The sequence below is a fragment of the Rhipicephalus microplus genome, chromosome 9, assembly GCF_043290135.1.
Source record: "Rhipicephalus microplus isolate Deutch F79 chromosome 9, USDA_Rmic, whole genome shotgun sequence".
NCBI classification, from domain to species: Eukaryota; Metazoa; Arthropoda; class Arachnida; order Ixodida; family Ixodidae; genus Rhipicephalus; species Rhipicephalus microplus.
The window spans coordinates 47,674,240-47,689,165 of NC_134708.1; the positions used below are offsets into that span (position 1 = coordinate 47,674,240).

At 47.3% G+C, this 14,926-nt stretch overlaps 1 protein-coding gene across 3 annotated transcripts in view; it reads right to left on the reverse strand.

Annotated features, from left to right (window-relative positions):
- Positions 1-7,189: 7,189 nt before the first annotated feature.
- Positions 7,190-14,926, reverse strand: part of LOC142771736 (uncharacterized) — a 77,730-nt gene continuing 69,993 nt past the window's right edge. For 2 of the 3 annotated variants that reach the window (XR_012886114.1, XR_012886113.1), the window contains 2 exons: positions 11,993-12,206; positions 7,190-8,047 (listed from right to left, as the gene is read on the reverse strand). Coding sequence is in view for 1 of the 3 variants with exons in the window: in XM_075873585.1 (XP_075729700.1) it covers positions 7,841-8,047; positions 11,993-12,286 (501 nt within the window). In the remaining 2 variants the exon portion in view is untranslated. Of the gene's footprint in view, positions 8,048-11,992; positions 12,362-14,926 lie in introns of those variants that run through there. The other variant, XM_075873585.1, reaches the window with a different exon arrangement.

Here is a 14,926-nt window from a genome sequence, read left to right on the forward strand (position 1 = left end):
ACAAAGTTGCTCACTCCTGAGGCTTCGGGTAAAGAAGTACCCAACTGTTATTACATAGGCAGTTGATAGCCCTCGCAGGACGATGCGCAACAACCTGTTCGCCACTTCAGGTGTTGCACATGATTGCTGCTCAGGACCCATGTCAACGAGACCGAAAACCGTATCAAGTTGGCGATCGTACATAACTTTCTGCTGTATCGCCATTTCATCGATGATTAGGGAGCATAAGATTTCTTGTTCGACTTGTAGCACTTGAAACTCTGCGCGGAGGCGTCCTGTTATGAGTGATGTGACGCCTATTTCGCCTGTTGAGTGCCCGATGTACTTCTGTAGTGTGGCACGACAAGGCAACTTGAACAGGCCTCTTGTTCTCACATACTCGTAACCTTTGTTGGAGCACGCTTTCCAGAGGACGCACTCCCTCAGAATTGATTCAGTGTACGCTGGGTTCTTGGAAGCGAAATTCGACACTTGATTCTTGGTAAATTCGGCGGTATTATGGCCTTCGTCTGCGGCTCTTAGTACACTCACAAAACAGGCGATTTTTTTGTTGCTTTCGAAAGCTTGAAGCCGTTCACGAACCGTATCGTGCTGGCTTTGGAGCGTCTGCAGTGACTTACTGAGGCGGGAAATTTTCCGCTGCAGGTGGTTCGTCGTTTTCTTCGCATCCTCTGTCATCCGCTTAAGGTCAAGGTCTGTTTGAGACATTTTATCTGTACATGAACTGGTTTGGCACATACTATCAGCAGGCAATGAACAGTCCCACGTTCCATCCGAAGACCCGCTTGGTGCGACATGTTTTTGATCTCCGAAGAGATCAGGCTCGACATCTTCATGCCTGCTTTGATCTGGGCCATTTCGTGCACTCTTTTTCGCGCAAGCTGATGAACCACCATCTGGTACTTTTCTTCGAGGCCACTTTCTTATCCTTGGAGCCCTTGGCTTTTGCATATAGTACGGGTAATTGGGGAACACCGTCAGGATAGCAGTTGGCAGGAGCATTCACAGTTTGGTGCCTTTCTTATAGTCATTTTCGGTGAAGTGAAGAGAACAAACCGAAGAGCGGTCACTGGGTACCCACCTCGTTTTTTTTCCGCCAGATCCCTGCCGGGAGATGTTGGTGAGCCATGCTTGTCATCGTTTAGCGCTCGACGGAAATTCATGGTAGCTCAAACCGGGATTTTTCTTTGCGTTCGACGCGCACAGTGGAACACAGCAGTTTTTTGGCATACTAACTGGCCACTCTAACTACCTAGCTGGACTGTGAGGCAGATCACATCAAGCTGAACACGACTATATTTGTTTGGAGCATGTAACCTCATTCCGCGGCGAGAAATCGGCGCGAAAATGCTGCGTTCGCCGTAGCGCGCCCGCGCGTCTCTTCGGTGTGTCCCCTACCTCTAGCGCCCCCCGCGAAACTTGCGGCCGCAACTGTCAACAACGCTCGTCCTCCCTCGCCATTGCACGGCGGCTCCACGCAGCAGGCCGCACCCTGTGCGCTTTGATCCAGCGGCCGTGATTTTACAAACCTCTCTACATCTTTAAAGCATCCAGGCCAGTAGTATTCCTGTAAAAGACGATTTTTCGTCTTCTTTACGCCTAAGTGGCCTGACCATGATTCTCCATGCACCAAACTTAGCAAATCCTGACGATACGCCTGAGGTACGACTACCTGGTCAAACTCTACTCCTCGCCTATCTAGATATTTTCGATAGAGTATGCCGCTCCTCTCTTGGAATCTCACATTTTGTTTGGCGATTCCCTCTTTCGAACTGTCCTGGAATTGCTTAAGCGTCGGGTCCCCCTTTTGTTCGGTTATTAATGAAGCGGGACTCACCTGCAGCAGCCGACTGAAATTATTCGAAGTTGGCATGACACACAACTCTTTTGTATTTCCTAGTACCTGGAATGTGTCACCCTCTGTGCTATCCTCTGTACTACCAGGAATCGGCTTGGGAGCAACGGCATTTTCTATTTGCTCGGTCAACGAGGCGTAATTGACCCCTTCCAATTCGGGAGGAGGTTCATCGTCGCCTTTAGGAATGGTTGCTTCCGCGACTACGGCTTCTGCAGCCTGTTCTCGCACAAGTCGATTTGTTACCGTGGTGTCCAACTCGCAACCAGGCCCGTTGTCGATTTGAGGCTTGTTTGCCTCAGTGAATGTTGCTCTTGCAGCCAGCGCACGTGCCTTCGATCTAGTCAGTGCCTGCACTATGCCTTCTCCTAACGTTAGACCTTTCTCCTTCGGCATTTGATCTGACTTATTTGAAAATAAGTAAAGATACTGAGGGGGTAGATATGGCGATACCGCGGCTTCCGTTTCCAACGTACGAAATGCGCCTTTAAGGACAACTTTAGCTACGGGGAGGCACTGACTGTTTGCTTCTACGGCTTGTCTAATCCAGGCGCAGTCTCCTGAATACTGTCCGGACTGAACAAAAGACGGATGAACTACGTCCATAGTGGCTGCGGAGTCTCTAAGAACCCGACACTGCTTGCCGTTCACGGTAAGGTCGTACATATAGGGCTCTAACAACTTCATGTTCTCGTCGGCTTCATTTATAGATAAAAAGGCCACCTTTTCTTTCGGGCAGTGTTTCGCGAAGTGCCCTGTTTCGTGACAATTGAAACAAGCAGCCGGTTTTCTCGCCTCAAATTTCCTTTTGCTTGCCTCTGCCGACGCCCCATGGTTAGATGAATTGTTTTCCTCACCCTTTTGTGCGAGACTTGTCGGTTGTTTTCTAAACGGCGCCTTATTCGGTAGTAGGAATTTTTCCCTTTTAGGCTCGCTGTTTGCCCCGAGGGCACGGCGCGTAACGAATTCTTCAGCGAGCTCTGCGGCTTTCGTTACTGTGTTCACGTCCGGTCTATCCTGCACCCAGAACCTCACCTTTTCTGGTAACCTTTGATAGAATTGTTCCAGACCGATACACTCGAGCACCTTGTCATGATTCCCATACGCCTTTGCCTCTTTGAGCCACTCCCCCATGTTGGCCATTAACTAGTAAGCAAACTCCGGGTATGAATCATTGTTCTCTTTTACGGCGTTGCGAAATTTTTGTCTGAAACCTTCCGCTGACAACCTGTATTTCTTGAGAAGGCTCGACTTTACCTCACTGTACTCGTCAGTCTCCTCTTTCGTGAGGCGCGCGATTACTTCTGAGGCCTCCCCCGGAAGTAGGGACAACAAGCGTTGAGGCCACGTATCCTGGCTGAAACCTTGCCTTTCACAAGTTCTCTCAAAGTTGACGAGAAACAGCCCAATGTCCTCCCCTAGCTTGTACGATCTCATTAGGTCCGTCATTTTGAACCTGACCCGCTCTGCGGTACCGGATGCCTCGCTGTCTCCTGTTCTACTATTATGGCTAATCTCTAGCTCGAGGCGCTTCATTTCAAGCTCGTGCTTTCGCATCTTATCTGCCTCGGCTTCTGCCGCTTTCCTTTCGGCCTCGGCCGCGGCCGCCTTTCTTTCAGCCTCTGCCGCTTGCCTCTCCTGAATCTCCTCGACACATTCTGACAGCTCGTCATCCTCCGCCCCCAATGCGAGAATCGCCTGTATCAGCTCTGGCTTTCTTTGAGAGTCCGACACCTCCAGATTCAACTCCCTTGCAAGAAGCAACAACATGGACTTTCGCAGGGATTTCAGATTCATGGCTGCCTCCAGTACCGCTGTCTCTGTTCCACAAAGATTCCTGTCCTGCAACTAATTAACCTTGACGGCAACGACAGCTCTAGATACCTGCCCTGCCTCAAGTTTTCCGTTAACTTAGTCTACAAATAAAGCTTCAAAAGCTCTTACACGGCATCCTGCCCTGTCACTGTTAACCTTGACGCCACTGACAGAAAGAGCTTAACCAAGCTATCACACAATTTCTGCCTGACGCAAGTTACCTGTTAACCCAATGACCAAGACAGCCCCTCTCTACCAGCTTTTACTTAACACATAGAGTAAATGCCTGGTAAAATTTAACAGAGAAAGCCGGCACTCACCCAGTTCGCAGTCATGTCTCCGGCGTCGTGCCTCTCAGAAGTGCCGTTCGATTCCCTCTGGAAGTCGATGAGCTCGTGTCCTCCTTCTCCTGTCGTCCCGTTGTTGAACTTCGGGCTCACTCCGTCCAGTGGTCACTTTCGGGGTTATCGGCATCCCGCCGCTGCCATCCAGTTGTTGGGACTCCGGGTCCTGCCGGTCTCGTTTTCGGTAGCTGGCCCCGTCGCAGGATCCATCGTCCAACAATTCAGCGAGAAGAAGCGCCCGAACGAACAACAGAGATTTATTTACATGTCGATAAGTGGTCAACTGACCCAAAGAGAGAAGAGTGCGTGTGATACAAAACGTCTTCGGCATTTTATAGCGCCGCGCCGTTGACACTGGGCGCCCCGTCCGCATCGTCAGCCAATACGGTGTCTCCGGCACCTCGGCCACGAGAGAGGGGGAAACACACCTCACAACACATGGAGTGGCCCAACCTAACACGAGGTCCATATATGGTCACGGCACCCTAAAATGTTACCAAACATGGTCACGAACGCAAAGCAGACCCCGGAGCTCTCCCGGCGAGGTGGAACCCGAATGGGGAGGTGGGGGTGGACGACACCATCGGTGAAGAACCGGTTCTCCCCCAAACTCTTCCTGCTTGGCTCCCCAGGGCCGGTCGTAACACCGCCCATCAATCAACGCATACGCTGAACAAAAGGTTAACACGAACAAAATGAAAGGCTGTTAACCAAAAGAAAATAGAACGCCACTATTCATGGTCGGATACATACTGCTTCGCCCCTTCATCAGAATTACTTCGTGAAGATGCGTGGAGTTTTTTTTAATTTACTGGACGATTTAGGTCATGGATTTTTATTAGAAGTGCAGTATTAATTGCACGGTCTATCGGCATCAGCGTGGGCTCAAGTGTGTTAGGAGGGAAAGTTGTCCCCTCTTGATCGCAGGGGAGCGTGATGTCCGTCCACCCTCTGAAGCTCTTTTCACACGGCGGACAAAATCGCGATTCGACTCCAGGAATCGCGTACGACGTCACCATACGCCACCCATTCTCGCGTGCCCACTTCGGTCAATGCGGAGCGGTTCGTGAAAAGACGGAAGCCCAAATAACTGTTAGGACCCTCGGGGATCAATGACCACACAGCTTTTCGAGTCAGTTCTCAGGCTCAGCGGTATAGCTCACTGGAGAACAACTGCATACAATCCGCAGACAAACTGACGGACGGAACGCCCCAATAGGACCCTCACAGACATAATCAGCATGTACGTTGACATAGAACATAAAAACTGGGATCAAATATTGCCGTACGCGACCTTTTCCTACAACACCACTCGACAAGAAACCACTGGAATGACACCGTTCAGTCTGATCTGTAGTCGCGAAGTCACGGCAGCATTGGACGCCATGTTACCGCATGAGTGTGACGACATCCATGTGGACGCCGAAGAATTCACTCAGCGCACTGAGGAATCCAGACAGCTCGCGCGCGTGCGCATCTGTCATCAGCAGCATCAAGATGCACAACGGTACGACCCCCGACACAAGTTCATTAGTTATACACACCAGGCGACAAAGTCTGGGTCTGGATTCCGATACGTCAACGTGCACTGTCTGAGAAACTGCTAAGATGGTACTTTGGCCCATACAGCGTCACGCGACGCTTGAACGACGTGAACTACAAAGTTTTTTTCCCCACACTGATTGTAGTTCTAAGCGCCAAAAGCATTTACCCGAAATCGTGCAAGTCGTGCGTATGAAACCATACTTATCGAGTTAATTAGCTCCGGGTTACCGTGTTGGTGTGACCACTTCATACGTCTGGTTGAGAGAGCGCCTAAGTTGCGCATCGGGACGATGCCTCTTTCGGAGGGAGGCAAATGTCACGTGCTTGCTCAAGAAAGACGATGGCAGTTGTGCAAGTGCCATGAAGGACTATGAAATGGACGAAAAAGAAGAACTCGCTTGCGCGTTCTACTAAAGAGACCGATCTGCTTCTGGTGTCTCAATCTCTGCGGCAAGACCTCTGTTTTGACGTCGGGACAATATACTTGCCGCACGGCAGTACAGACCGCAAACGCGCTCACCCTAAAGCCTATACAAAGCACGTATCAAGGCACCAAAAGTTCACCCTGCGCTCGAGCATGCTCATCAGTCTAGAAATGCAGTTGTGTCCAGAACACCGAAATTCTCATCTCGTGCTGCTAAAGTAGTGGTGACAGAGCATTCGTGAACCACTAGTATTGTTCTTAATCAGTGGCTACTAACTCGTTATTAGTCACAATAGAACTCATTTTTTTCTTACGCGAGAAGGATGTTTCGTTGTGTGACCGTGTGCTAGCACCGGAGGCAGTTCAGAATTCCAACCCCGCCGCGGTGGTATAGCAGCTATAAGGTACTCTGCTGCTGACCCGCAGGCCGCGGGATCGAATCCAGGCCACCACGGCTGTATTTTCAATGGAGGCGAAAATGCTGTAGGCCCGTGTGCTCGGATTTGGATGCACGTTAAAGAACCCCGGGTGGTCGAAGTTCCCGGAGTCCTGCACTACGGCGTCTCCCATAATCATATGGTGATTTTGGGATGTTAAACCCTACATACCTGTGAACTAAATCAGTATAGATTTCGAGGCGCATTCGGGGACCCGTGACAAATTCGGCATATTTGACAACAATCATGTCACCACAAAAGCCAGGGACGTCACTGGCCAGCTTCTGCTATGTTGTATAGGCGCCGCTGTTTCCTCCGTTGTATGGATTGCTGCGAGCTCTTGTTTCCACAATCATCAAAGCACGTTGCTTATCTAGTGCGGTTATTGACGAAGGGACTGGGAGGAGTGCAGAATTAAGTCAGAACACCTCGATTCACTTCGCGAATTTGGCCGGTGGCTGTGGTTTTTTTCTTATCGTCCAACTGAGTCGACCTTTTCCGTGAGCCTTCGGACAGCAGCGGCATTAGACGGGCTCAAGCATTTCCCAACGCTCATTTGTAAAGTAGCAGGTGGACAAGTGACGAAGGAATCAGTGAAATAACTGCATTAGAGCTCTATTGCAGTGTACGTGTATCATATTGAGCTGGTATGATGTATACGCTTTAAGGACACGTATGTATATCGGGCAACTCTGAGTTCTCAAGGCATACTAATTCCACGGACGCACGTTGGAGTTCCAAAGCAGTTAATATGTCAACTACACAGTCCTGGAAGTAGAGAGCTTTAATTTGCCTCTAGACTTCCAAAGATTTTCAGGCAGGCAGCCTCAATATCGGCACTCAACAGCGGCTTGAGGTACTAAGGCTATATATATTGCATGGTCGGTGTAACTGTGTAGCGCGAACACACCGTCAATGGTGTATCATCCAATATGCTATGATATGCACATAGTCGGGCGCGCACCTTCATATTCTGTGCTAATTTGATCTGTAATTTTAGGCTCTATGACGGGTACACTATCGTTTCACTGTCTTACATTGGTAAGAGTGTTTAGGCCATTGAGAAGAGAGCGTGGTATGCATATTTCTATGCGTAAAAAGACCCTTATATAAGGTGCAAGGGTGTTGTGTTTAAACCCGGTAGAACCACCTGAAGGGTCTAAACCGATTTTCTTCGAGGCCGCTCTCTACATAGTGCTCCACCTGTCTATGCCGTAGCTACTCCATGAACAAGTCGATCAGGCAGAAGCATTAAGCCGTATGTTAAGCCTCAAGTCTAACCATATCCTTCACCGACGTCACAAGAACCTTGTAGGTGAGTTCGTATCCACGGCTTGTATTAAGATAGTCATTCTCGCTCTCCGGGGGCATGCTGTGGTGCCGCAGTAGGTGGCGCGCTGACAAGCCCTCGAAGCCTGTTCTACTGCCTCACGGCGTACTTCCATCTGAAGTCCCGCACTCGGTTGCCGTAAGGGCTGCTGGGGTGGTCATCGACCCTTTTTAGCCGGTCTGACACTGCCCGCCCCGTTCTGCTGGTGATGCAGGCACAGGCCACCGTGAACGTCTCGTTTCGGAACGTCGTCGGTTCGGCGTTTTCTGTGTAGGCAACCTGGAGCACCTCGCGTACCTGAAAGCATATAAATTATTCTTTTTTTTTTCAAATCAAAACTCGAATATGCCCTTTGCATCTGGATATCCTGCCAAACATATCATAAATAAACTCAAATGACTTCAAATTCGAGATATCGGGTTCATTTGCTCTGCATGTTCATACGATATATTCGAAGTTTTGCAATCATTTGACATGACATACGGTGTGAAATGCCTTAGAAAAATTTCGTAATATAACGTCTGTTTGTGCGCAATTGCTAATGAATAGCGCGAAATCGTGAACAACTACTGTTAGCTATGTTACTGTCACTACCTACTACGGAACCCGTGTTGACTAGATGACAAAGAACCAGTGGTTTTCAAAAAAATGGCCAAGTGTTATAAAATTATGTGTTCTAACATTTTGCATCATGTGCCGGTTAACAATATTAGCCTAAAGTTTGAAGGTCATCGCTATTGCCTGCTTTGGGATTCGGTGTCATTTGAGCTTTTTTTCCAGTCTTCAATCAATTCAGGGAGAGATTTGGTGAAAATTAAACCGAGGTATTTACTGCACCATTCTGCATATCACCTAAGAAATGAATTAGAATGGCGTACGGTCCCGAAGATTTTTAGGGGTCCAGTTTCAGCAAAAGACTAAGAACTCTTGTCAATTACTTGTATTGCATTGATTCCTGAAATACTAGGGGGTGTAATGTGCGGGATATTTGCGTTATCTTTCGTGAAAACAGAGTGAAAAAACCCGTTGTGCCTATCGTATTTTGCCCTTTTTTGTTCTAATACCAGTTAGAACAGCTTTTTTTTCTAATTTGAGAAATAGCGTTACGCGATATTGGTATCAAAATTGGTATGATATTGGTATGACCTGTGCCTGTCATTTTGATTTTCGGAACCTTCATTCATGGGTTCTCCAGTGGGAAGGTATGCGTGGCTGTCTTAAAGTGCGACAATATATTAATGAAACTAATCGGTTGACTAATTAACCAGTACCATTATCTTATCGTATCTAAATCATTATATACGTACGAAAATCAGACTATTGCTCGAACTCACGGAAAGGCTTTTCAATTTAAATAATTATATGCATCAGATCAAGTACCGCAATTTTTATAGGTAATCTGTGATCTTTCTATTGTGTAACATTTATCATTCTAAAATTGCATTTTATTTAAAAATAAACACTCAATTCTTGCCCAATTCCCCCCCCCCCCCCAATGGTTATGCGCCAAGAGCAATAAGTGAACACGAACAAGAACCAACAAATCGACGGCGTTGAGCCGTAGATATCGACTACGTACAACCGGAGAATACTGGGTAACAGTAAAGACAACGGCGGCACCAAGAAGACTCCAAAGCCATGGAAAGCCTTCGCCAACGACAACGCGTCCGTAGATCCGTTAAAGAGCGCTTGGTGTCAGCGCGAGTTTCCGGCGCTGGAGTTGGGACATCCGCGAAACGTCTGCGACCGTGTACGCTTTAACTCGAACCTCTCAGCGATGAGGACGTATACAAAGAACCTATAGCGTCATCTATCGCAGGGGTCGGCAACCTGCTGCCCGCATGCGGCTTGGGGGGGGGGGGGGGGATGATAATATGTGGCCTTCCGCACGACGTAGAAACGCCTCCTGTTATCGATTCCTATCTAAAGACGGACGTATACCGGTCTTGACTTAAAATGGCTTTTTCACGTGTTGCCTACGCTTGGTTGCAGCTTTCTGACATGAATGTGGAAAATAATCGTGATTTATAACCCATTTTTCAAAATTATTTTCAATTTGCCGAATTTTTTTCTCCTGCAAAGCTCACTTACACGCCAACCCTGCTCCCCAGCCCATGTTTGCTATGCGGCCCCCTGCGGCGTCTCTTTCGTGCAACTTGACCCTTTACCTCAAAAGGTTTGCCGACCTTTGATCTAGCTGAAGGCCAACAACCACCTAGAAGTCACTGAAGACAAATGACGTGCATTTTCTAGCCAATACCTAGAAACAACCTAAAAGCAGCCAAACAAGTCTTCGGAATCGTTCAGTTTCGCTGCATCAAGCCTTGTCCGACGCTGTGTCAATTGACGATCATAACTTAAGCGATTTATTCTGAAGCACAGCCGCCCACTGATACCAGCTGCGCTCCTCGAAGGTATACGGATATAAAATACTCCTGAAACCACTTCTGAACTTTACGTGTCGCGTAGACTTGCTCTGTATGTGTGCTGTTCTGATTCATAAGATTATGAGCGTAATTACTCATTGGTATTTCGGAACGTTAATGCTAGTGAAATGAACTGTTACAAAAACGACTGATTCAGGAGGCGAGATGATCACCGCTACCACATGCTCTAGTTAGTTACCATTAGTACCTGCATTAGTAACTTTTACTAACTGCGCCTGTAATGGCGAGGGCAGTAATAGTCGCTAACTTCTCCGTTATTAACAGCACTGACTACTTGGTTAGTAGCATATGTGACAACTAGTTACTAGAGCGAAGGTGAACTGCAACCTTTTTTGAAAGTGTACGGAGCATCCAAGCTGTGGGCGACATTGGGCTGCGCGTGCTTCCATATCTTAAAGAGTGCAACCGCGGAGTATGCGGTCATCGTCGCATGCGGGACCGTCACGTATGACGTCATTGTAGGAGTGGTACATCGATGTCCAGCCAGGGTTTGGCACTGGTAATGGTGGTAAAGGAGCTCATGATTGATATGTGTGGTTGAACGTCCCAAAACGACCGTATGATTATGAGAGACGCCGTAGTGGAGGAATTAGGACATTGAGACCATCTGGGGGTCTTTAACGTGCACACATATCTGAGAATACAGGCCTGCAGCATTTTCATCTCCATCGAAAATGCAGCCGCCTAGTCAGGATTCGATCCCGCAACCTGCGGGTCAGCAGCCGAGTACCTTAGCCACTAGACCCACCGCGGTGGGGCGGTAGTAAAAGAGTGATAACGGCGAAGCGCCAAGGTGCTGGTTGACAGCCCTCCAATGATCAGTTACCAGGCCTATGTATACACTTTAAGGCAGTGGCGGCAGAGACAGCGTTTTGGCTACTTTTTGGCTATCTTCTTGTTTCCTTGATTTTAAGCAATGTCAATACCTGGAAATGTCGCAGCCGCTGCCCTCGGGGAAAGGCTACTTTCTGACTAATTCTTCCAAAATTTTGACTAATCTTCTGCCTTTTGAATTGAGCAACCCAGGTTTTCTCCTCTACGCTACCATTCCTACAGGCGCCGTCTCCTCCTGGTCATTTATTTGTTGACATGTTAGAGATTGACGATGTCATCACTAAGCTACCAGCCTATGAAGATTTGACGTTTTTTTGGCTACACGCGATTATCTTCGCTTGCGCAGTCAAAAAGAGGCCAAACCATGCGACGTCAATAGATCGCGCGCATAATTAGGGCGAGACCAGGTACAAGGGACGTGAGGCTTCATGGTGAAGCAGACAGCAGACCATTCACAACTGATATCTCTCATATATTCACCAATCGAGAGCTTATTTCCTCACGACATCGTTTGAATACACAGCCGGCGTCACGGGCTGGGCTAAACTGACTGGAAACGCCGGGAGAAAATGACGCGCTTATTCTCTGTATTCAAAGGCAGCAGCACAGTCGTGGTCTTGACGCCTTATATTTCTCAGAACCAGCTGATTAAGCTTTGGTACAGGGAACACGTTCACGGTGATAATTATAAAAGTATTGTAAAAAATATAGTGCCGCTATTGCCAGGGTGCCCGCTAGGCAATCGCGAGGAATAGAGCGACGACTACAAAATAGAACAGCCGGCCCGTAGCAAGGCTTCTGTCTCTTTGTCTCCTTCTTTTACAATGATGCAGCCTTCAGGATACAGTCGGATACAGTTATTTTTTAATAAAGAGTGGATTACAAAAGTTCTTACAGCATTTTCAAAGTTCGTTTGTGAGTTCTTGCACGCCAGATACTAGCGGTATATAGAAACAGGAACCTCTTGGCAGCGAAAGTCGTTGATCTGACTGCATCGGCTGCCGGTACAGTTGCATCTCACCGTCGGAATGGCAGCCGGAATGCGGCCTGCCTGCAAGTCGACGGTCCTCGTGAACGGGCACAACGCCCGGTCTCCGATTCGTGACGACAGCGGGTCAGCGAAACACGTGTTTTGACGCCTGGCGAACAGAAACACGTCCAGCCTCGCGCCGGTGCTGCACGTAGCCAGAAGAAGCACTGTTAGACACGCGACCGAAGCCGCAGTAGCGGACAACATTGTGCTGCGGTTCTCCATCGCGTTTGCGAACAGGATCGGCGCTGTGCGCTACGGGCTTCGCTGCATGCTTTCCTCACGTTCGTCTCCGAAGCTGTGCTCAAAGTAAAGCGATAACAAGCTGTAACGATCGCGGCAGGAAAGAGAACGACGCCCATGTGGGTGTGTTCTTCCGCTATATCTATGGCACCCAGGAAAACGCGGTGACGGATTTCCTGGTAAGCATGGCAAAGACTGTCGGTCTGAAAGATGCGTGAGTGAAATACAAAGGTATTGAAACAAGTGGGCTTTTTACCTGTTCGGAAATAGTTGTATACGAATAGCTATCATTCCACGGTAGTACAGATAGGCACTACAATTGCTTACATTCCTGCGCATAATATACGTGCTTTTCTTACCTTCTGTCATACACCATAGATTATGAACTTTAGTGTTCCTCGTGATTTAAAAATGGGAAGATGGATGTTGACAGAAATGTACTACTTTACGGTGTGCTTGTTTTTTTTAATGTCACTTCAGTGATGCAATTTACTTTTGTAACATTCGCTTCGAACATCCATAACTACTTTTCTCATTAGAGGTCTACCTCGATTAATCAAAATCATCCTGCTTGCATTTTAGAACATACTATTGTAACAGCCAGTTTGTGCTTGTGGTGTCCCAAAACTCCTGCTTCAAAGGACTTATGTTCAAGAATATCGTGAACGAATCACGCCATGTAAGTGTTCATAGCCTGAACGCATAGTTGCACGATTATTCCAGTCGCTTTAAGCTTGGTGTATATATCTTTTTTTTTCTGTTACTGACGGTGGCGTTTGAGTCATTAATGCAGCGTAACTGGCGGAACGAATTTCCAAAGTGTGCTTCAAACAGCCGGTTATCCGATGGCAATAAAGACAATAACCATTGATTCAATATAAAAACACCCGGTTCACATGGTACAAGTACCTGCTTTCAAGCTGAAACCATTGTCGTGACTCAGAGACGCTAGTGCCCAATGCCACTGGTTTGATTCTCATCCACATTCTAACTAATAAAAGACGTAAGTACACTAGTTTAAAATATTTGGATGCACAAACAGATTCATACATTAAATTAGAAGAACCTTTAAAGCCTGTTACGATAAAATTCAATCGAATTGAGTTGAGTTAATTTCGCCTGTTTACAACAGAAAGATATCAGAACCGAAAGACCGTAGGGCTTGACAAAAGCTTATGCTCCGGCAACATCTCGACACGCTAGCCGTACATGACACACAAAAAAGACGAAAGAAGAAATGCTGTACGTAAAGAATCAACTGAAAGAGACGTTAAAAGAAAATGACATGTGCAGATTGAAAAGCGTAGAAAAATGTGAGTCACCTAAAGAAACGGGCTAATAAGAGTGCAAATATCGGTCACAGCCGCCTCCATCAGCCAGCCTTAATAACACGCACCGCTGACCCGTTTTGCTCGAGTCAGTACCGCTGCCAACTGTCACCTTGGTGAAGTAGTGCTTCTCCGCCCTACGTTTTCGTCAGCAGGTGAAGAACTCGGTCCAGGGCAGGTCATCGTTAAGTTAAAAGTACTTCGAGGCTTTCAATCTCAGCTCACCAACGAACGGAAGGCAAAACTCATGCATAGCAGTACAGCTTCAATAATTGTTTTCAGCTACTTCATGCCAAACGATTGAAAGACATGTCGCGAGGAGCACTTCATTCAGCAACGCAACCCAATATCCAACTGAACGACAGCTCACCATCTCAGGATAGATGTTGAAATATTCACGCGGACGGCCCTCACGGCGTACTTCAATTTGCGAAGTTTCAACGAAGCCGTGCATTAAAGAAGTACATGAAATTAAAAGGTATGCTTCAATGTTGCAGCATAGAGTAACAGATGAAACGTTGATGCAAAAAGATCTACTACGCCATAAGAATTTATCCCAACGCAAAGAGTCTGAAAGAACAATGCCTGCTTCTATCCTGCCTATATATACCGAACCAGACTGCACTACCATTGAAGGGCGGTCCGGATCCCGTGAGCTACTACTTCTTTCAATGTTCTTCGACTGGACATAGTGAATCTGTTTGACATAACTAGACGGGAGAATTTGACCGACTTTTTGCTCGCAAAAAAAAAAAAAAAAGCGGCTAATCTTTTTCTTCGTTTTCTTTTTTTTTTTGTTGCGTTTGTAATATACACTATAAGACAACACACGATAGTGGCGCATCTTTTGAAGCAACAATTAGGAATCAAATCAGCGGGAAGGCCCATGCGGTGCTCTCTACTCTTAATGCAGTGATTAAATTTTGCACTCGTACGAAAGACGTCGAAAACACATCCAAACAAAAGCTCTATTCAGTAGACCGCCGTACGTGCGATGTTCTCCCGTCAGGGAACATGCGTGCGGCTTGAAACGTGTTGGTATGCGTGTCCCTACATAAGCTGCACGTGTAGCGTCCTTGCCACATGCGGTGCACCTGACAGTAATTAGAATAAGGGAATTATACATCTTACAATCTTGGATAATTACGCTCTCAGGTATAAATGTGAAGACTAGCTGATTACATGTTCCACTCGATATGCAGCTTTTGTGAGGGTCGTTTTAAAGTTCTATGAATAAAATATAAATCACGAATAAAAAAAGAGAGCACAGTATGCAACAGTTATCAACGCCGTC